General features: G+C 35.0%; 1 protein-coding gene across 2 annotated transcripts in view; it reads right to left on the bottom strand.

The window, feature by feature from the left end:
- Positions 1-22,899, bottom strand: part of Kitlg (KIT ligand) — an 84,868-nt gene that overhangs the window by 17,580 nt on the left and 44,389 nt on the right. The window contains exons 1-5 of one of the 2 annotated variants that reach the window (XM_078053040.1): positions 20,942-20,985; positions 9,117-9,248; positions 8,246-8,416; positions 5,591-5,747; positions 4,812-4,895 (exon numbers count right to left, since the gene is read on the bottom strand). In XM_078053040.1, the coding sequence (XP_077909166.1) occupies positions 4,812-4,895; positions 5,591-5,747; positions 8,246-8,392 (388 nt within the window). In that variant the 5' untranslated portion in view covers positions 8,393-8,416; positions 9,117-9,248; positions 20,942-20,985. Of the gene's footprint in view, positions 1-4,811; positions 4,896-5,590; positions 5,748-8,245; positions 8,417-9,116; positions 9,249-20,941; positions 21,005-22,899 lie in introns of those variants that run through there. The other variant, XM_078053039.1, reaches the window with a different exon arrangement.

The following is a 22,899-nucleotide window of genomic DNA, read 5'->3' as shown; positions in this document are numbered from 1 at the left end:
AAAAAAAAGCACAACAAATTAAAAAACAAAACAAAACAAAACAAAAAGGCTATCCATTCATCTTGCAATTTAAAAAAGTACCTTCAGGATTGAATAGAATTTTTACATTCAGTTTCTTTGAAAGTCAATAGGAAAGACTTTTGCTTCCACCCATGATGGTAGTGGGCTAGCCTTCCCAACATAAGTAATTATAATTCTGGACAAATTTTATGAAGCAATTTTTTTTTCAGAAATCAGCTGACATGAAGTCCAAAAGTGTAATTCCTAGGAGGAAAAATATATAAAGTAAGATCCATGAGAGTCCTGGCTCTCTGGATTTTGGCACTCCTAGCTGGGAGGCACCTTCAAATTGAGAGGTGCAAGATAGTGCCCAAGTCTCAATGAGCTCACCAAGATAGGGAGTTAGAGGTTCAAGTTCAGGTTTGTTGATACAGCCATGGCCATAGAGCTAGGTTATTTGCAAGAAGAGAGCTGTGCAAAGTGGCACCACTGATCTCTAGACTAAAGTTTCCTTCAGCTACTTGTCAGATAATAAGTTGTACATGCACAGGGAGAGACATCATAAAACGGGGCAAAAACACAACTCCTAGGAAGCTATAATTGCTATAATCTTACTAGAGACCTTGACAGTCACAAACCAATGGGGAAAAGGGAGTTCTGACAAGTAAAATTGTTGAGATTTTTCTTAGTAGTCTAGAAATGTCTCAGAAATCCAGGGCCTCAAAAATAAGGCTACTAAAACAGGCACAGAGGCACAAACCTGTAATCCCAGTGACTTAAGAGACTGAGGTAGGAAGAATGCAAGTTAAAGGCTAGACTCAGCAACTTAGCAAGACCCTGAGCAATTCAGTGAGACCCTGACTCAAAAGGGCTAAGGATATAGCTTAGTTGCAAAGCACTTGCCTGGCATGTGTGAGGCCCTGGGTTCCCAACACCACTCCCCGCCCCCCCCCCCAAGTTAAAATAAGACTACTAGCTGCTCCCTCTCTCCAAGAAAGTTTAAAAACAAGCCTGGAAGGAAGATAAAGCTCATCTATATAAGTAAGTGAAACTCCTATCAGAACAAAACATAATGGCCTTTAAGGAAATGCTACAAAATCAGGAAGATGCTTAACAATAGAGTTTCCATAATATTTAGCATATATTCAAAAATTACTAATCATCTAAAGAGAGAAAAAGACAAAAGAAACTAAAGCTAAGATGGTCTACACATTGAAATTTGGAGACAGGAACTTTATAACAGCTCTTGTAATGTTTAAGGAACAAAAAAAGAAAATATTATCATAATAAATATGTAGATGGAAAATATCAGCAAAATATAAAAGTAATTAAATGGAAATTCTAGAACACAAATTATAAATTAAGAAAAAAATTCACTTGATGAAGAATTTAGCACTTTTATGGATGGCAGAAGAAAAATCCAATGAACTAGAAAACAGACAAGTGAAAAGTACTCACTCAGAACAACAGAGAGAAAAGAGGATAAAAGATGAACAGAACTTCTGCAACCTATGATGCAGTGTCAAACTGCCTAAATGTATGTGATTGGTATTACAGAAGAAGAAGTACTTCCAGGTTTGGTGGTGCTGCCTCTAATCCCAGAAGCTTGGGAGGCTGAGGCAGGAAGATTCAAAGCCAACCTCAGCAACTTAGTGAGGCCCTAAGAAACTCAGTTAAGACTCTGTCTCTAAATAAAATATTATATAAATTTTAATATAATATTTTTTAAAAGGAGGGCAGGGTATGGTTCAGTGGTTAAGCATGCTGGGTTCAATCCCCAATACCAAAAAAAAAAAAAAAAAAAAAAAAAGTTCAAGAGAAAGAGCAGAAGATAAGTGCAAAAATTAGGGCCAAATTTTTCCCGTTTGGGGAGAAAATAAACTTATGGACTCAAAAAGCTCTACAAATCCCAAGAAAGATAAATACAGAGTAGAACACTTCTCATAGGCATATACTAGTTAAACTGCTAAAAAAATCAAAAACAAAAAAACTTGGAAGGAGGAAAAAAAAGATGTAGTACACACGAAGAAATATAATATAAATGATGGCTACTTTTATACACACACACATACACATACACACACACACACACACGTGTGTGTGTGCCATAGGAAGACAATGTAATAATATTTTTAAAGAACTGAGAGGAAAAAAAAATTCTGTTAACACAGATCCTGATATCTAGTAAAAAGTACCTGCACCATGCAAGACAAAATTAAGAAAATATTTTCCAATTAAAAGAAAAAAGAGTATTTGTTGCCAGCATTTCTGTACTTAATGGTAAAGGGAGCTTGGAAGAAATTAACACTAGACAGAAACTTGAATTTCCAAGAAAGAATTAAAAGTAAAAAATGTAATCAATGTGGATGAAAGAGGAAATACATTTTTTTCTCTTGCTTCCTATAAAAGACATATAATTGTGTGTGCAACAATTTCAAGACTGTATTATAGAATTTAGAAATCACATAGATATAAATAGATATAAAAATGGGTATGGATAAATTTTTTATATATTTTTTGAAATGGGACAATATTAATTTAGAATATTACAAGTTAATATATACATTTTAACTGCTGAAACAACTACAAAAGAGGTGTGACTTAAAAGCAAATCATAATTTCAGTGGAATGCTAAGAAGCATTAACTCAACAAAAGGTTGAAAGAAGGAACAGACTATCAGTAAAAATGGGTCAAATAGCAAATAATTAACCAAAGAGCATATTCAAGTCCAACCATACCAATAATTTATTACATATATCGATGAATGAAACACTTTAATTAAAAATCATATGTAGACCAGACAAAATAAAAATGCCAAGCTACAGTGCTCTTTTTTTCTATTATAAATATACATTAAAATTAAAGATAACAAATTGGAAATAAAGAAACAAAATATACTAAGTGTGGGAGTATGAATATGTAACAATGAATCCCACTGTTATATATAATTACAACTCAGCAATAAAAAGGGGGGGAAAGATTCACTACAAAATCCCTAAGCATAAGAAAGATTGGCTTTACTACATATCTGATAGTGGGTATATGTATATATACACACTATGTGTTGAGGAATATTTCAATAAGATCAAAGGGTCAGTAAATTAGGAAAGATAATCAATAATAAATGTGTATGCACATAATGATATAGCTTCAAAAATATATGAAGCAAAAAACCAAGAACCAGAGAATCAGTCAAATCCACAATCAAAAAGAAATTTAATTCATCTTTCTCAGTAACTGATAAAAAATAAGTAAAACATTTAGTAAGAAATGCAAGATACGAACAAAGGTGTCAAACCACTTTGGCAGTATTTGAAAATGTTCTACCAAGTAGTTGAATAACACATGTAATTCTCAATAAATTTCAAAGTATTACAGAATATCTTCTCTGACAATCACAGAATTAATTTAGAAACCAATAACAATAAGATATCTAGAAAAATTTTACAATTTTAGACTTTATAAAGTCACTTTTATACTACCTATAAATCAAAGAAAAAATCACAAAAATTTAAAAGTATTTAAAAAATTAAAATGAAAACACAACATGTAAAAATGTGTGGGATGTGGCAAAAGCTGTGCTTATAAGGAAATATATACCTTCAAGAAATTAGAAAAAAATAGTTTAAAAATGATCACATTTTCTCACCTTTAGAAGTTAAAATAAGTTGAGTAAATTAAACCCAAACCAAGTAGAAGGAAGGAAAAAATAAAGACTAAAAATCAATGAAATATAAACAGAATTCAAGAAGCTAAAAGTTGCTTCTTTGAAGACTACCCATAGTTATTAGTACAAAAGGCCTACATTGACACAGACATGTGAATCTCCGGTTCTTTTTTGAAGCTTTACACATCTGATGTGTTATATATGTAATTCAGAATTTTAGATTTTAGAAGACTCTGTTCTGCAAATATTATATATTGTAGACTACTCCCAGTGAGTTCTGGGCAGCATCCTACAATCAAGCATGTTATTACTTCTGTATTGAAATGTATAAATGTTAATTTTTAGGATAGGTAACTTCATCTCAGTTCAGGTCAAATTTTGATGGGAAATATTCTATACTGTAGACAAGCTATTGTGAATTTGTAATAAATCACTCCTTTTTGTATATAAAGGTCTCCTCGTCCATGAACAAAGGACAGTGAGTGGTCCATTTATAAATCTTAGGATGACTGTTATTTTCTTTCTGCAGTTTCCATGGGGCTACAGCATATTTGCAAATCCAATAACTTTTATAACAATCTTTGCCTGGATTTGAAAAGAGCAGATAGTCTCCTAGAAACCTGGATTCATGGCCAAAGAGGAAAAGAATTTCAGGGGAAAGAAGTATATTTTCCAACATATACATTTATGTTAAAATAACAAAATCACCAAATTTCCAAACACACAATAGTGAATACTGATACACAGATAACACAACACTGAAAATATCCTTGGAATTCTATATCACCAGCATTTGTACTTTCTATTTTAAAATTCCATTTTGTCAGGCCCATTATCCACAAAATATATTTTAAGTCTACAATGATAAGTCTAAATCATATTTCTAAAATTAACTTCATGCCTTATTTAAAATAATATTAACAGAAAATTTATGGGCCCTGTTCTCTAAACATTTTCTCAAGCTCTAGGGAAACCCAATTCTACAAACCAAATATTTAATTCTCAGGAAGACCATAAGAGGAATAATAGTAACAGAAAGGTATTAATGATACTAATTCTATAAATTTCCTTTAAAGCCCATGCAATACTCCTATAGAGGCTAATTGGAGCCATGCATGCATTAAGTCAGATACATGTACTTACTATTACTGCTACTGCTGTCATTCCTAAGGGAGCTGGCTGCAACAGGGGGTAACATAAATGGTTTTGTGACACTGACTCTGGAATCTAAATAGAAAGCAATAATGTGTCAGTGTTACATGGTGATTTATATAAATTACAGAGTCCCTAAAAGGTGAAGTACAATACCAAGTACCAGTGCCAGGTCCACTTCCCAAATCTAGATCATTCAGATCCTATTTATTTCCTATGGAGTCCTCCTCTTCTATTTTATTAAGAAATTCACCAGAGGAATTATAGAACAAATATTGATTACATTGCATACACACGTGATCAATGTGAATGACAAGTTGTTGTAATTTGTCATTTAAAAAAGGAAAACAATGAAATTGGGGTTTTGTTATAGGGACCCAAGGGTAGAATCAAAAGAGTATCTATTCAGAGTAACTAGTGAGGATCACAATTCATGACTCAGAGTTTTAGATTCTTAAAGGAAAGATTTGAGAAGGGAACATTAAGAAAACGGAAGGTGAAGAATAATATAATTGTACACTATCAGCAAATAATTGGGTAAGAAAAAAATATGAGCAATTATCTCATATATTATCACAAACAATTCTTTAATTTAAAAATGACTAAATATTGTTTTCCTTTAGAAACCAACAAAGCTACAATCATTAATTTCTTTAATGCCATCAATATTTGTTTTAGCTACACATATATTTGGTTCACAAGTAGATTCTTACTCATACAAATTTCAAGCATGCTATTTACATTTAGATTGGAGATGCAGTGTGTCTCACCTTTTTCAGGACTTAACGTTGAAGAAAGCACACAATCACTAGTTTCAGATGCCACCATAAAGTCCTTGAAAGCATCAATGGATCTATTAAAAATCCTAAAGAATTCTTCAGGAGTAAAGAGCCTGGGTTCTGGCCTCTTAGATGATTCTTTTACATTCTAGAGGGAAAAAAAAATCAAAACAATAAAACCAAGATTATATTTTTCAAATAGTATACAGACTTAACTGAGGTCAAGATAATAGATTACAAATAGGTCCCTCATAGATTTAAGTATATGAATTCTAAAAGCTAACACTTTTAAACAGTTCTTTGTACATAATTCAATTAGGTAAGGTAGGATAGTGAACGATCAGGCCTGTTTGGGACTTGACTCATGACCACAGCAATGGAAGGAGAGGGATGGGGACAATGAACACAGTATACTATCAGTGAAATAATCCTGAAACAAGCAGGACTTTTTGTATAGATGCTCATTAAAAATACTTGTACTGATTTTTTAAAAGACCCCTCTATAACACATGATCCAATATCCAAAGATAAAAGTCTGATACTAACTATGTAAAATGTAAAGATTAGGTTGTTAGTATGATATGGAATGAAAAAACTTTTATATGATATATAATAAGTTGTTACATTTGCTATATAGGGATACATAGGACCATTCTGTGATTCAGAAATTCCACTCCTAGGTAAATTCCCTAGTGAAACTCTTACACATATGCACCATCAGACATCTTACACATATGCACCATCAGACATGAAAGTTATATAGAAAGTTCCTAGCTTCAATGTTTGTAACCCTTATGCCAAGCAAGAGTGGCTTAATAAACTGTGGTATATCGAATCAATGGAATGGTCTATGAGCAGTAAAAAAATTAACAATGGCTATAGGCATCAAGGTTGATACATCCTGTAGACATAATGGTCAAGTAAAAAAAAGCAATTCATAAAAGAATAAGAACTGCATGATTAATTTATTCATAAAGGCAAATCAAAACTACATTTTAGGGAAGTATAAATGGATGGTTGTCTGCAAAGAAAAATAGGTAATAATAACAAACACTTCTACATCACTTACTGTGCTATTCTCTGTGCCTTATACATGTTAGTTTAATCTCCAAAACAACCGAGAAATGCCATGTAAAATCTCCATGCCATTCTGCAATGTCCTTGGTTCCAGCCAAAATGCCACAATTGGTAAATGCATTCTCTTCATTATTTGTAATACTCTTCACAACATTTCCATTTATTGAACACCTAACTCATCTTTAAAGCTCCAATATATCTGACACCTTGTATAATATACCCTCCTTTTGTGATCTTTGCTTCTTATGAATGCCATTAGCACACTAATATAAAAAAAGAGATGCTAGTGCTAAGATAGAAGATGACAGTTACATTCTGGCTTCAGAAAATACAAAGTGAGGCAACAGAAACAATAAAATGTAAAGATTAGGTTGTTAGTATGATAAATATTTTAAGATTTGGAAGCATTAAGTGGCACTGACATTAGGTCTTAGAGAGTAGCTGGAATTTGGATGGGAGAGTAGAGAGGGCATCTAGGTATTAAGAAACAGATTCATGTTTAAAACTTTGAGTTTAGCTAGGCATGGTGGCCTATACCTGTCATTCCAGTAACTTGGGAAGCTGAGACAGAAGGATCACAAGTTCAAGGCCAGCCTTGTCAATTTAGTGAGACCCTATTTCAAAATAAAAACTAAAAAAGGCTAGGGGCTCAGTTATAAAGTGTCCCTAGATTCGACCATGAGTACTGCAAAGCAAACCAAAAATAATAACAAAACAATCCTTTGGGTTTAAGCTTCTAGAAATCTGGAAGGTTAAACTTTGACCAGTTGAGCTCTACAGCAAAGAAGGTTTCTTAGAAAGCCCTAGTGTATCATAGAAACAGTGTGATTAACAAAAATTATGTCAAAATTTATTAACATTTATTTTCCAGATATGGTGTTAAAGCTCATATCACAGATCCTATAATGTCAACCTTTAGGACAGGTTTCTGCCACTATCCACATTTTAGGCATACAGAAAGCAAGGCGTAGAGAAGGTAGGTACACAAAGTCAATCAGTGAGAAACTTGGAATTTGGACCAACATCCAATTTCTTAAGTTTTGGGGTACACTCCCTATCCCTGATGCTTAGAAGTCAAAGTAATGTCATGCCCACATCCTGAGGTTGGTGATGACTCATTATCCAATGACTCTAATGGACCAAAGTGCACTTTTTTGTTGTGACATATGAGGTAGTTTCATTATGGATACAAGAGCAAGTGTAAGCCTTCATGACAGAAATTTCCCATTTAAAAAAACTTTGGAACCTAATGAGGAAGGTTTTGTAAATTTCGTATGAAATAAAAGTAAAGGAAGAGCTGAATTTACATTATAGTATAAAGAAATCTTATTCTTATATTAGGTGACAACATTTAGCATGAATGTACATCTTGTTACTGAAATATAAATACAAACATTTGTTTTCTATGCTTAACTTAAAATGTTTTTAAACACAAAGTTTATAAGTTCAAAATAACACAAAATCAAGATGCCCCTTTTTCCTCAAAACCATCAATTGGCATAGGTTTTAGAGAAGAATAACAACAACAACAACAACAACAACAAAAAATCTCAATGAAGACAGAAGTACCTTAGGTGAGTTTTCTTCCACACACTCCACAAGGTCATCCACTATTTTCCCAAGTTTGTCTATGATAGAATAATTACTCAAGCCTTCAGAAATATTTGAAAACTTGTCCAGAAGATTAGTCAGGCTGACTGACAACTGTATTACCATCTCGTGTAACCAACAATGGCTAGGCTGGAAGACACAGAGGGGAGACAAAGCATCTGTTTTAATAAATGCTGTGAACTTGGAGTCCTCCTCAGAAGTCAAAGAATTTCCTCATAGAAGAACAGGTCAATTCTTAGATTTTGCTCAACACAGATCTAATATCCCGTTTCAAAATTGACAAATGCAAAAAGACCAGAGAAAAACCACTGATGGTAACAATGTGTGCTCTGCTGTGGAAGAAAATTAAGGTAATAGAGAGCCAATCCTTACCATTGGGAAAGTTCAAATATTAATGGAACTTCATGGCTTACTGACTGTGTTCTCAGAAGAGTGTTGGATGCAGAATAAATACAAAATATTGATGTGGGACAGAGTCTAGGCCCTCAAAGAATTCCCTGTCCTTTTGTTGACTGAAATATAAAATACTTGATTAATAATACCTTATGATTCTAAAGAACTTGATAGATTTCAAGGCTTCTAAGTAGATATATTCGTGTAGGATTGTAAAAAAAAAAAAAAAAAAAATCCAGCCCTGGCAGGAATGTGATCTGAGATCTGAATAGAAGCACTTTTGCCTAGTGGTAGGACCAGCTATGTTATTTCTGGGATGCAGTGCAAAATGAAAATGTATTCATTGTTCAAAAGCTTGCATTCAAAACCTTGTTCAAACACTATTAAGAATTTCAAGATTGTGATAGTAGAACATTAAACCAAGCATGGAGCCTACCTAGCCTGGGAAGCCACTTTTGCCCATTGGTTAGATCAATGCTCAAGACCTGGAATCAGGCATACTCGGGCTTAATTCTGGTTGAGAAACTCCAGGCAAGCTATGTAATAAGCTCTCTGAACTGCGCATTGCCTGTGTATGAAATGAGAAAAATGAAACCTTCCATGAAGCATAGTTGTGAGGAGATAATGTAGATAATATGAATATAAGTTGCATGAGGGCAGCATATTTTTAAAAGAAAACTTGTTCCCTGTGGTATTCCTAATGCCTTGAAAAGAAGCACGAGTAAAAAAAAAAAAAAAAAAAGTGAATGAGAACAAATACATCCAGCACACATTTCCGTAAGATTTTTATTGCAAAATTCAAAATTTAATAACATTAATAGATGAATATAATTTTTTGCATAATAAAACCTTTGCAATATAGGTCTACCAATGAGAAAAATGTAATGCTTTGTTTTGGGTTAACATTTTGCTGAAAGTCAGCATTCTGTATCATTAGAAAAGAGTACAAAGCCATGCAAAATGAATCATCACTAAACCTTATTTCTTTACTTACCAACAGAATACCTGTGTAAGGAAAGTCAAGTAATTTACTTAATTCTAAGTTACACAAGGAAGTTTTTTTATATGCATTTAGCAGACATATTACATATTACAACCAGAAAAAAAAACTGGTTTATCTATAGATAGGTAAGCTCCAAATCCTAGAAAAGTTAAATATTATTCAAAATGTTTTAGGATTATTGGCTCTGGCTTCAGATAAGAATGATTAAAAAAAGAAAAAAGAAAAAAAAACCCAATGGGAAATTAAGACAAGCAGCTGATTCAACCCCTAACCAAGTTCTCCAAGGACTATGCTTCCAAAGAAGTTCAGAAAAGATTCTTTGTTAAAGAACCACTTATCTTAAGCACATGCAAGTTCATACATGCGTCATTAACAAGTCTTTCAAATCTGTCAGTCAACCCTTGGGTGCTGAATTGCTCTGCAGGTTTCTCTCCTACTAGGAGGTGTTAGTTTCTTGTTAGTAGTCATCCCTACAAGTAAGGTCTGACAGGGTATGGAATGCTGCATATACTATAATACTGTTTGAATAGTATTTATATGGTAGGACAAATATCTTCACCAGATATCATTCAACTATAACTATGAAAATTTTTCTATAACAAATAAATTTCATGCATTCATTTCTTAAAACTTTCTTTGTTCCACATTATAAATATCATTGTCTATCTTTCTCCTTGATCTTCTGAATAATAAGTGCCCAAATCAAATTCTCTTGTTTTGAATTAAGACTCTCCTTTTGATTCTATGGTTATTGCTCTAAATGAATGGGTCGCTTTTTACAATCCTTCCTTTCTCTCTCTCTCTCTCTCTCTCTCTCTCTCTCTCTCTCTCTCTCTCTCTCTCTCTGTGTGTGTGTGTGTGTGTGTGTGCATGCGTGTGTCTCATCTTTTCTCTTGCTACTTTCTTTGTGGTTAAAGTAGAAAATATTTTGTTTCTTATTTTCATGCTGGGAAATTCTGGAGTATCTACAGCCACTTCTATTTATGTTTATTTCCAACTGAACTTTATGTTTATATTTTGTATTCTACTTTCCATTTAGCTATAACCCTTCCTTTCCTCATTTTCACATACTTAAATCAACATTCTGAACAACCAACTTTTTTTCAGTAAAATATTCAACTCCAATCCTGTGATGTCGTATAGTTAGGTCACAGAAATCCTAGAATCTAATCCTACCCCAAAGTTTATCCTTCTAAAGATATGGACAATTTATTGACAATTGATGTGGACTTCTTAACCACACCACTGAAAAAACATATTTCTAAGACCTTTTATTCATTATTAATCCTTGCTTGCAACACAATTTCCTTGGAAAAGACTGTGTCATCAAAGTTCTATCTTTTCATTTAGTTTGTTTAACCAGCTATGTATTTGCTTTTTAAGATTCTCAGATGCATTAAAGATAAAACCAAGGTAAACAAATAATATTAAATGTCAGCCTGTTTTGACCTGCCTGACTCAAAGAGAGGAAACCAGTTTTGACTAGAACATCAAGCGCTTTCATTTTTTTTTCATTAAATATAGTCAAATGATACGTGAAGAGAACAAAACACAATGAAGTAGGCATTTCATTTGTGAGATGTAAGGAGCCTTTCTGTTTCTCAATTCTTCCAAGATTGTGATTATGAAATAGATGATTAAATGTTGTCAAATTCACGCATGCAATTTTGTGTTTGCCTTATAGCATTATCATGATTTCTTTCAGAGACCATTTTAAACTTTAGTTTTAAATAAATATTAACTAACCACATTTATTATAAGAACATAAGATACAATGTTTTGTCTTTTGCTGGAAGAATGGCAGGGATTAGGAAAATTAATAATCACATGAGGTGTCAATGAAACGACATAGAAAAGAGTTTTTGATCTCCTTAAGCACACGGAACTTGATATTTTATTCACCCTGATGCACAATTTCCGAAAGAAGAAATATAGACTGCTTTCAATGGAAAATCTGCTTGGACGTTTCCTTAACTCCACATAATTTCTAACCATTGTTCTCAAGTTAATTAGGGTAGTCCTGTCTAGAACTACTAGAACACATGAGCTTTTTATTCCTATGTATTTAGGATACATATTATTCTAGAATGTTAATGGACTCCACGATGTTGAACCAGTAACTCTGACCTTCTGGCAAGTCACTACCACTGATGATTTTGTTAAAAATTATTAACTTCCTTAGTGGTTTTAAAATACCATGAGCACCGAATCGATGATTTTTCTAAATGATTACATAAAAAATACAATGAATATCAAATATAATTAAAAGTATCCTAAACACAACTAGGAATATGGCCAAAGGGAAACCACATAAGTATCCATGCACATTCCAACACTAAACCAAAATTATAAAAATACGTTAAATGAATTCCACAATATGTGTTATGTAACACCTTTATAATCCCAGAACTGGTCAATTTGAGACCCCGGATAAAATTAACCATGCACTTTAAAAAACGTCCTGGGGATTGGCCAAGACTGGTGAGCTTTCTCCTCTCCACTCCCTATTTCATTTATTAGTTGAAAGAAATTTGACACAGGATTCCACATCAGTGTTAGAAGCAGAGAGAATGTCTAAGTGTAGTCACTAAAAGATTTATGTTATTAAAAGCTAATAGCGGACAATATATCTGTAATATTTGTTTATTGGTGTGCTTCATACTACTTTCCATTTGGCAGCTGTTCATAGAGATTCCTATGTGATTTCCAATTGGGTTTGAAGTTGGTATTGACCAGTGAGAGTTCTCTCTGAAGGAGCTGAGGGGAAATACTAACCAGAGACTCTGAGGGAAATAAGCCCTGGATTGTGACCTTTGCATGATATTCATAAGGAATATTCACCCAGGCTCCAATCCAACTAATCTCAAAAGCTTGATCCCTTTTGTTTTCTTGTGTCAAACCGCAGTCTTACCAGAATTAGAAGAATGTGCCCAGGGAATGAAGCCTTCCTTTCTTACTTATGCTTTCAGTATCAACCCCAGGCTGAGCAGTCGGACTCATCTGGAGCCTTGTCATTAGAATTCCAGTATCTGGAAGGAATGCCTGAGAGCATCTGGTTCCATCCCATCCACTGCTGAGAGCAGTCAAGTGGCTTGTCCATGGTTTCATCAGAAACATTAGAAACCAGGATTCTCATGCACTCACCTAGAACTTCTAGCAGTGAGAAGGGCCACAGTGCAAACACTTAGAACCTGTTTCCTACTGGGTTCACCGCCACTGGGTTCCCACATCTGAACCAGACACACTAGCTCTAAGGTGCAATGAAGAAATCTCTTGAAAATGGAAATGGCTCTTTCTGTCTTGTTTCCATGAATCCAGTCATACAAGGAAATGCAATTTTCTCCATGTCGTTGAGGGGAAATGCCGACTGCCAATTGCCAGTAGTGACTTTCTTCACTCTCCTTCTGGTTTTTACCTGGTGGCCTGCCACTCTCAAACCTTCCATGGGTGAGAAATTCAAAACTTCCTCTAAAAGCACTCTGCAAAACATTGTGCATTCACATTGCTAATGGAGACCTTCTGAAATGTTGACTTTTGGGTTTACCAACAATTTATTTCAGTTCTCTTCCTAAACAATTTATTTGGATCTTTCTGTATTCACTTTTTAGTAGGCTAACTGTATTTTCCTGTTTGAATTATAGTGATTTAAAAATCTCCAGCTGATTAAGATGCTAATCAACCCAAGCACTATAAATCCATGCTATGTCCCAGGGCAGGTCTGAAAATGGCCCCTGAGGCAGACCTAAAATAGCACAGTAAAGGGACATCATGGGGGTGAGGGCAACAATGATTAATAGACCAGAGGCTTGGACTTGAGTCTCAAATCTGTCAACTGACTTTGTGATTTTAGGGAGGTCACTTAATCTATTTAGGGCTTCAGTTTCTTCATCTATAAAATAAAGGGGTTGATCTAATCTGTTCAGGTCAGTATGGGAGTTACTACTCACATACAATAACTTGTCACTCAAAACAAGGCTGAGGCAATAGAATTTTAACTTTACTAAACCATGAATCTATTTAATTTCTTTGTATTTAAAAACCAATAACTGGAAACCTTTTAAAGTATATTTGGAAAAACTTAGGTATGTGAATCTGCATCTTTCAGCACTGAATTTTATAAAGATCTAAATATGAAGTAAATATTTCTGATGAAAATTCAGTGTCTGAACTGGAATAAGACACAGGTGTAAAATCTATAGTTGACTTTGAATAATATACAAAAAATTCCATTAATAATTTTTATATTAACTAGAAGGTTAAGTGATTATATTTGTGCATATTAAGCCAACCAAAATGTATCATACTTAATTGCACTGTTCCTTTTTGCTTTTTAAATGTGGCTACTGAAAAAATTTAAGATTATGTTTGTGGCTCCCTTTGTATTTCTATCAGACAATAATGGCCTGGATGTTCTGAACAGTGTTTTACTATATCATTTTTAAGATGGGCTCCTGTACTGTAGTTTGAGTATACAAAGCACTGATTGAAAAAAGTACTTAATGTCCTATTTTATTCATTTTATGCTTATTTCTTTAAGACTCTTCATTATTACATGGGAGGCAGACAAGCAGATTTGCTTACTGGGCTTCTTTTTCTATAGGAAGTATAAGTATTTTCTATCATAGGGATGGACCGTCAGGATGCATCTTACAGTGCAAAATGCATAGCCAATTGGATAACACTAGATACACGATCAATAGGTCAATCAGAAAGTCCCTGCCCAAAGTCCCTGATAGTAGTGATAGGAACTGCAATTAGTCTCTGAGCAGAGATGAAACTATAAGGTGAATTTTGGAGTTCTGGGGCTGTTACATTCTCCTGGGTAACCTGAACAAAGAAGAACACTTCTGTGCAGATATAAGAAAAATCTGGAAAGACTCAAAGATGAGGAAAGCAAAACCTGACAGCTTTCTAATCCTGGTTCCAGTCCTGTCCATATTCTAAACTTGGGTGGCATGCTATTCTTACCATCCCTGTAAAAATAGGACTGTGTGTGTGCACATGTGTGTACATGTGTGGGTTTAGCTTCAGTTCATTATTATTACCAAGAACAACAGAGTCTAAATTACTCAGATGAGCTCCATCAATACTTGGAGATCTGATATTTTTTTCTACTAGTTAAAATGCATATTGGTAAGTTGCTTCTGAGTAGCTACTATATGCAGTGGGTTGTCCAAACAAGTGAGGAAATAGAAAGAAGTAAACAATTTCATCCCTGCTCTTTAGATAACTAAGATAGAGTAAAAAAGAGAAAACATAACAAAAATAATATTAATGCCATCAGGCAATTACTATATGCATAACATACCTGAGGTTTTTTAATATCTTATTTCTCACAATAAAACTTTTAGATGCACAGTATATACAATACTAAGCTGTGATTTAAGCTTGAACCTAAATGAATAGATTCTGAACAAACTCTACAGAAATTAGAAGATAACTATAAAGTTAGGTCTCTATGATGGGTATAGTATTAGTGTTGCTAACCATGGTGTCTCTAACATCAAGCAAAATGCTCCATACAGAGTAGGTATGACACAAGATCTCCCTGGCCAAACATATATAGAGAGGAGGGAAAGCATATTCCAGAAAAACAGAAAAGAGCTTTATAAGAAAGACAGACCTTAAGATGACCTTGGAGGAGATAGCCACTAGGATATGTTCAGCTCCAAGGTATACCATGATCTTATGGATAGAATTGGGATGAACAGATGAGAGAATAAAGGACATCCTTGGCAAGGGGAAGCAGTCCCCAGCAAAGCCCTGGAGTTGTAATATGCATGGTAATTTCAAGAGGCAGAGATGCATCTAGCTCAGATGGCAAGTTTGTGTTGGGGAATGGCGTATGCTATTGGAGCATATACTCATATACTAGATGAGATGGTTAGGGTGAGGCTAGATGATGTGGAGTCAAAATCATCAGGTTCAGGAATTTGGCTTTCAGTCTTCAGTAAACGGGAACAATGGGAAGATTCTTCCATACAGAAGTGACTCAATAAAGAATAGCAGATCAGAAAGCTCAAGAAAATCATGATTCCTTGAAATTGCATAATACCACACTTATATCCAAGAGCCTCCATTAAATCCCACTTATCTGAAAGAAGATAACAATAATAATGTTGAAGTGCAGATACTGCAGGATGAGTTTTAGGCACTTCGTCAGAACAATCTTCTGGACTCTATTCAGTTCCAATGTGCATCTCAAGGAAATTACAAGTAACTGTACATCAGGGGACTGTCCCTCTTCCTTCCTTTATTCACTTCCTTTCAGAAAATATTTACTAAGGGCCTACCATCCATTAGGCACTGACAGAAGACAGAGCCAAAAGAAAATAACCCCCACCATGAAGTTTACAGGTAGGTGGAAGATTACCAATGAAATAATCCCACAACAGATAGGAAACTGATACTGTAAGGAGTGCCCTGAAAAGAGTTTAATAGGACGGGCTGGTGTTGTTGAGGAGGTGAGGGAAACAGGGGAAGCTGAACTAGGAAAGAGTCAGGAGTCATATAGACATGGGACCACGCAGAATTCCAGGGACAAAGAAAGCCACACACATGGAAATGGAAGAAGATGTGAGGGAACATGTGAGGACCAGAGACTGAAAAAGGATATGAAGAGGTGCGTCATGGAGGCCTTGCTGAAGGAGAGTCCTTCCCCTGTTTCTAAGGACTGGTGGGAAGTCATTTGAGACATGCCAAGAAGGAGGGAGAGGTGTGAAATGATGAAATGTATCATTATTATTTTTAAGTCACTCTTTTTACTTAGTGCGAGTCAAAATGTCAAACAGATCATGGATGGCAGGAGGGCCAGACAAGTGAAAGTGGACAAGCCCAGAAATGAAGCCTTACGTACATACTGGAGGAAGGACGCAGCAGAGGGAAGAAGGCTGGAAGGTTTATTGTTTGAGCAGTATTATATGTGGCCATTCACCTCCCCATTTAGTCATATCTTTAAAAAATAGTATCAGAAAAAAAAATTAAAAATCTTAATTAAAAATAGATATAAGATTTGACAGTAAGAATTGCTTCAGGTAAGAATCATCCACAAATGTTCAGTCTATGGGAGAAACATTTCAATGTGTGGTGTTGAGGATAAAAGCCAGGGCCTTATACAAGCTAGGCAAGAGCTCCACCACTGAGGCCCATCCCAGCTATAGGAGAAACACTGATGAGGACAGGTGTGTTTACATGCTCTTAAAAGTGTTTTCCCCAAAGATGGCTAATTGTACAGAAATGGTTGAACACTTTAACCAGATGACAGAAGGGGGAAGATGGACATTTTGTGCCTCTGGATGTGATAATCTGAGGCAGCACAGGTAGCATCATGGCTTGGAATGCATAAGCTCCATCAATCAAAGATCTGAAGGAGACACTTTACCAAAAGGAGGTCTGTCTCATTCAGAAACTTCAATGGCATATCCACATGACCTATTAATTTCCTATTTTTATAAAAGGGAAATAAAATTGAAAAACAGTCAACAGACTAAAGTATTATAATTATTGCTAAGCTTACTAAAGTTGCAAATCTACTGTAACTCAGAGAATTATTCGTTACTTAGGAAATCTATACTGGAGTATAAGAGGTAAATGGCCATGATGGACACAACTTATTCAAGGGGTTCAGGAAAAGAATAACACACGTGCACACACCAGAAAACAGTAGCTGATAAAGTAAACGAGGCAGAATGTTAAAAACAGGTGAATCTGGATTAAAGGGTATATGATACCCTTTGTATATGCTTGCAACTTTTCTGTAAATTTAAAATTATTTCCAAGTAGAAAGGTAAAAGAAAACTGTGTGTATATAATTTACTTTAATTTTAAAAAGTAATTTAAAATTTACTTTAATTAAAAAAAAGAATTTTGACTCAAACAAGCAACTCATAGTTTATTTTGTGTTACGGACAACAGAATGAAATGCAGATGGGTGGCACAAATTCAGCAGTTCAATTTTTGTTCTTCCTACGATACCATTACTGGTAAATGAAAAGGCTAAGAAATGTTTAGATACTTTTAAGGTTAAGAAGTTAAAGGGAATCCTAACCACCTAGTAATATTATAGTTTTGAAGATTTTAAAATAGAATTGGTAATTATCATTGGATTTAAATACCAACTGGTTGATCACAACCTGTTATTTGCCAGAGGGAATCTGCTAGGTCATTTTCTAAGAAAGTCCTTAGGAAAGTAGAGTCCCCCTTTCAGCAGTACTTACCTGATTTTTAAAAGTAAAAGTTAACTGTATTCTACTCAAGAGCTTTTCTTCTGTCTAGTGCCTAAGGCAAAATTTTACTGCTTTGGCCCCAGGGAATCTTTCTGGCACCCATTCCCACTCCACCCTCTATTGTTTCAAGACAAAAGATAGGGCAGCAGCTGGGACTCTGACCACTGACAAATAATCAGAGGCCTCTCCACTGGGAAACTCCTCTGGTCTTGGCAGAAATGAACAGTTTTAAATGAAGGTAAAACAAAGGGTGAGACCCCAGTTTCTGCCCAAAGCCCTACGCACGGGCATGTTTTCCCTGCCAACTATGGTGGCCAAGAACAATGTTTCTGCAGTAGTTCCAGGACAGCATGCCAAGATCAAATAATAGCGGACTTTTCTCAATTACAGAAACATGCACAAAAATATGTGGCCATAAATCGGCTTTATTTTTACAACTCTGGTTCTTGCTATCACCAGCCAACACTAAAATCTATGATTTAGCACCATCTACGATTATAGCAGCACAAAATAATCTATGTAGTTATTTTGCGGTTTAACAGTTATTTTGCAAAGAACTGCAGGATTGTTTGAGTAAATTTGGCAATTGCCATCTTAACCCGCTGCTCTAGTCGGGAGCAGGGATGGTTCTTTGTGACCTAGAACCTTCTCTTCCAGCACTTTCCTCAGCATTTTTTGAAATTGTTCGGATCCTCACTTTCTGCATCCCAGGGTTAAGGGTCAGAAGGCCTGGCTGGGGTTTCTTTCCAAGACAGTCACTTTCTAGTTGTGTAACCTTAGGCAAAATACAAACCTCCCAGTGTATCACTTATAAAATAGGAATAATAATAGGATTCTACCTAATTCACAGGGTTTTTCTAATCATCCAGGGAGAAAATGTGTGAAATCATTTTGCAAATGGAAAAGGTTATTAAAAAAAAACAGGTAATCCCCACTCCCATCTCCAATATAACCAAATTTTTCAAGCTTATAAGGTCATTGCCTAATTGATGTATGTGTGTTTCTTAAAGTGTCCAGCAAAGTGCTGGCTCTGTAGTTTTCCTTAACAAAACACTTGCTGAGCGAGTGATCAAAGGTCTAAACTAATAAACTTTCAGAATGCCATAATTCTACACCTCTACTTCCAGAGAACTCTCCCTGCTTCAACAGACTTGGAGCTAGGTTTAAGGGTAACAAGTTTCCACATGAAGATTCATGTTCTAAAGAGTTCTAAAGAACTTCAGGCATTTCATGCTAAAATGTTTACTAATTAAATGTTTTTTAATTAGTAAATTATGTATATAGTACTTAATTAGTAATCATGTGTGTGTGTGTGTGTGTAGCCATGAACACTGGCTACATGATATCACTGTAGGGTCTGAAGGCATTTAAAAGCACATAGTAATGTGTTTTTAAATTGCTAAATAATTTTGATTGGTCCACAAAAGTTACTCAAAATATAAAACAACTTATACAAAGCCCATATACATTAAGTATTTGGTAAATTATGGAAAGATGAGAGTTGCAGAGAAGAGAGTAGCCCAAATGGTTTTAAATTTTCTCCAAGAACCCAAATGAATGAACATAAAACAACATGTTAAAAGCATGATGAAAAATATAAGTGGCAACTTTTAAATATCGTTAACTTTATGTGTGTATGTGGTACTGCGAATTAAAACCAGGGCCCTGCAAGCTCTCTACCACTAAGCTACAATCCTTAGCCCCTACATTGAATTTCTCTGTTATTGTTTTTACGTTGTTTTGTTTAGTTATACATGATAGAAGAATCAATTTTGACACAATTATAAAACATGGAATATATCTTGTTCTAACTCAGACCCCATTTACTCTCCTTCCCCTTCCCTCTCCCCACCCTCTTTCCCTTCCCTCTCTATTGATGTTTCTGCCACTTACCCATAGTTATTGTTTTTGAAATTAATTTTTTTGTGCTTATACACAATGGCAAAATTCACTGTGGCATATTCATACATGTGCATAGGAAAGTTAGATCAGGTTCATTCCACTGTCTTTTCCTTTTCCCACCAGCTCTCCCTTCTTTTCATTCTCCTTTGTCTACTCCACTGAACTTCTATTTTTCCCCCCACTCCAATCTTATCGTGGGTTACCTTCCACATATCAGATACAACATTCAACCTTTGGTTTTTCGGGATTGGCTTAATATATGAAAAGCTCTATAGCTTATGTAGGGATGCATACTTTTCAGTAAAGCATAAGAGCAGGCAGGGTTATTTATTTATATCTTTTACACAACTCCAGGGGATGGTGTCCTTGGCCCAACATAGGAAAACATGCACTGAAATGAAAAATTCTAGCTCAGAATAATTGTTATCACTAAGAAAAAGTTGGAAGTCATGGTATAGGGAAAAAGCAAACACAGGCTTTAGTGATTATGTTTCCTCAAGAGGAAATCTATTTGAAGCCAATATTGCACAATGGGTAGGTCTGATAAGCTCTGGTGTGTGTGTGTGTGTGTGTGTGTGTGTGTGTGTGTGTGTGTGTAATGCTGTTCTTTCTGCTTGAAAAATTTCTTAATGTACAAAACAAAATTTTTAAATTTCAGTAAAAATGTATTATAATCATAAGCACATACTTTTAAGATTCAAAGAATCTACTGTACTGCTAATATGTTCAGAAATAAAATGTTTCATATTCTCAAATTAAATAGGAATGATAGAGATTTATATGAGTCTTCAGGTAAGAAAACCATGACATAATTTTATACTCAAACCTTTTTGAGAGAAGATCAGGGAAAAAGAATTATATGGCCAGACCTAAAGAAGGTGACCTTATTTCCTCTATGTACAAGTCTAAGGTATGTGTGCTGAAATGATCACTGATAAAGTTTGGCAGTTGCTTGAGGGAAAAAAAAATGTTTTGAAAATCAAATTTTGAAGATACTTTTTTTCCAGTCATGACAATTAGCAAAGCCCTAAACAGTAGGCAATTTCTTATCTGATTTCCTATCTGACACAAAGGATCCCATATCTTCTTTCAGTTACCAAAATGAGACTTGGAGATGTATAGCTTACATACCAAAACGTCCATCCCGGTGACATAGTTGAGGGTTATCAGATAGTCTTTTGGAAGATTTGCCACCTACAGAGATAAAAAGAGAGAAAGAGAGAGATTTCAAACACATCATTTAGTTGTATTATTTATCCTCCATTTCCCTTTGTAGTCAAACACACTCTCCAAAAAACAAATTCAGTTATGAGTAACTACACCTACTGAGTTTCAGAAACATGATACAAATTTCAACTTCCATTTGTAGTCTTGGAATTCTCAACTAGAATTATTTTCTAACTTATTCCTCCATAGAATTAGTAATAAAGTATGCTCTTTTAGTCAGTGATTCTCAAAGCAAGAGCTCAAAGTAAAATTTTACCATCAACAGGAAGCTGCTAGAAATGCAAATTTGAGGGCCATATCAGACTACTGAATTGTAACAGGTCCTGCATTCATCCTGGTGGGTGCTCAAGTTGGAAGAACTACGTCAATAATTTAGAAAAAAAAATGAATTTTAAAACATAACTACATATACTTACTTTGGGTGGAACACTTGAGATGTCACAAATGTTTGCCTAGTTACTTTCAAAGGTTTTAAAAATCATGGCATTCGAAGGTAAATGGATGGAACTGAAGAATGTGCTACATGAAATTAGCCAATCCCAAAAAACCAAATGCCAAATAATTTCTCTGATTTAAGGATGCTGATCCATAATATTCTGTGGGGGTGAGGGGATGGGAGGATTAAATGAACTCTAGATAGGGTAAAGGGAAAAAGAGAGGAAGGGGGCATAGGGGTAGGAAAGACGGTGGAATTCGATAGTCATCATTACCCTAAGTACATGTATGAAGACACGAAGGATGTGACTCTACTTTGTGTACAACCAGAGATATGAAAAATTGTGCTATATGTGTAACATGAATTGTAATGCATCCTGTTGTCATATATAACAAATTAAATTTAAAAAAATAAAAAAATAATAATGTCAAATGTAGTATTGACATCAGTCATTCTAGCATAAGTGAAAACACAACAGGATTTGAGACCAGGGAATTTGTAACTAATCTAATCTCTCTGTACCTTGGTTTCTCTCAATTGTAAAATGGAGATCCAGTTACCTATGTCAAATGATCATTTAGTAGGTGAATGTGCCAAAAATATTTTAAATATTCAGTCATGCTCTTTACTGAGAGTTAGACAGACAAATGATTTTGAAGACATCCGACCCCATTGGCCTGTCTCTCAAGATGTCTTTTCCCCACAGGAAGCTGAGATCATACACATGTTTGCAGGACTAGGTCATCTCTTACAAGTCTTTCACAACATAAGCCATATGCTCCATTTTGGCTTTGCCAATAGCTTCTAGAATCTGAGAACAACTTGGTAAGACAACCATCCAGGTAAAGGCATTAGGAGTCAGAGGGGAGCCAAAATAGGACCTGGTTCCACTGTACTCCCATCATCCAACTGCCAGTGGTACCAACTCACACTCATTTTACTGTTGCAGCGATACACCTGGTTGTTGGCTCTTTCTTCAGTTCACTTAATGATACAATAGTAAAAGTGTCTTTATTGAATATTTCCTGTGTGCCAAGCACTTTAAATTGCATTAACACAGATGAAGAAATGAAGGTTCAACGAGGTCAAGTAATTCGAATAAGGTTACATGGCCACTAGGCATTAAGTCAGGACTAAAATCCAGGCCCAATAGCAGAGCCTCCCTTGCCTCACTACACAACTTCATCACCTCTCTAGACACCTGCCCTGAGTATATGCCACTGTAAAGTCTCCACCGTTATCTCTCTTCATGTCATCCCCAGTAAAAGAGTAGAATCCTTAGTGCCTATTGGAAACATATCTAGGTGGCTACAGAACCTGGCATTTTTTTTTTTTTTTTTAGGGATTGTCTTTCTTGCCCTTTACACTTAATTTTCTTCCTATTAATCAATCGGCTTCCTGCCATTCTTTCATACTTCCTTTTGTC

The sequence above is a fragment of the Ictidomys tridecemlineatus genome, chromosome 6, assembly GCF_052094955.1.
Source record: "Ictidomys tridecemlineatus isolate mIctTri1 chromosome 6, mIctTri1.hap1, whole genome shotgun sequence".
In the NCBI taxonomy this organism is placed as follows: Eukaryota; Metazoa; Chordata; class Mammalia; order Rodentia; family Sciuridae; genus Ictidomys; species Ictidomys tridecemlineatus.
Note: the sequence above shows the minus strand (reverse complement) of the source record. Positions and strands in the feature narration are given on the sequence as shown.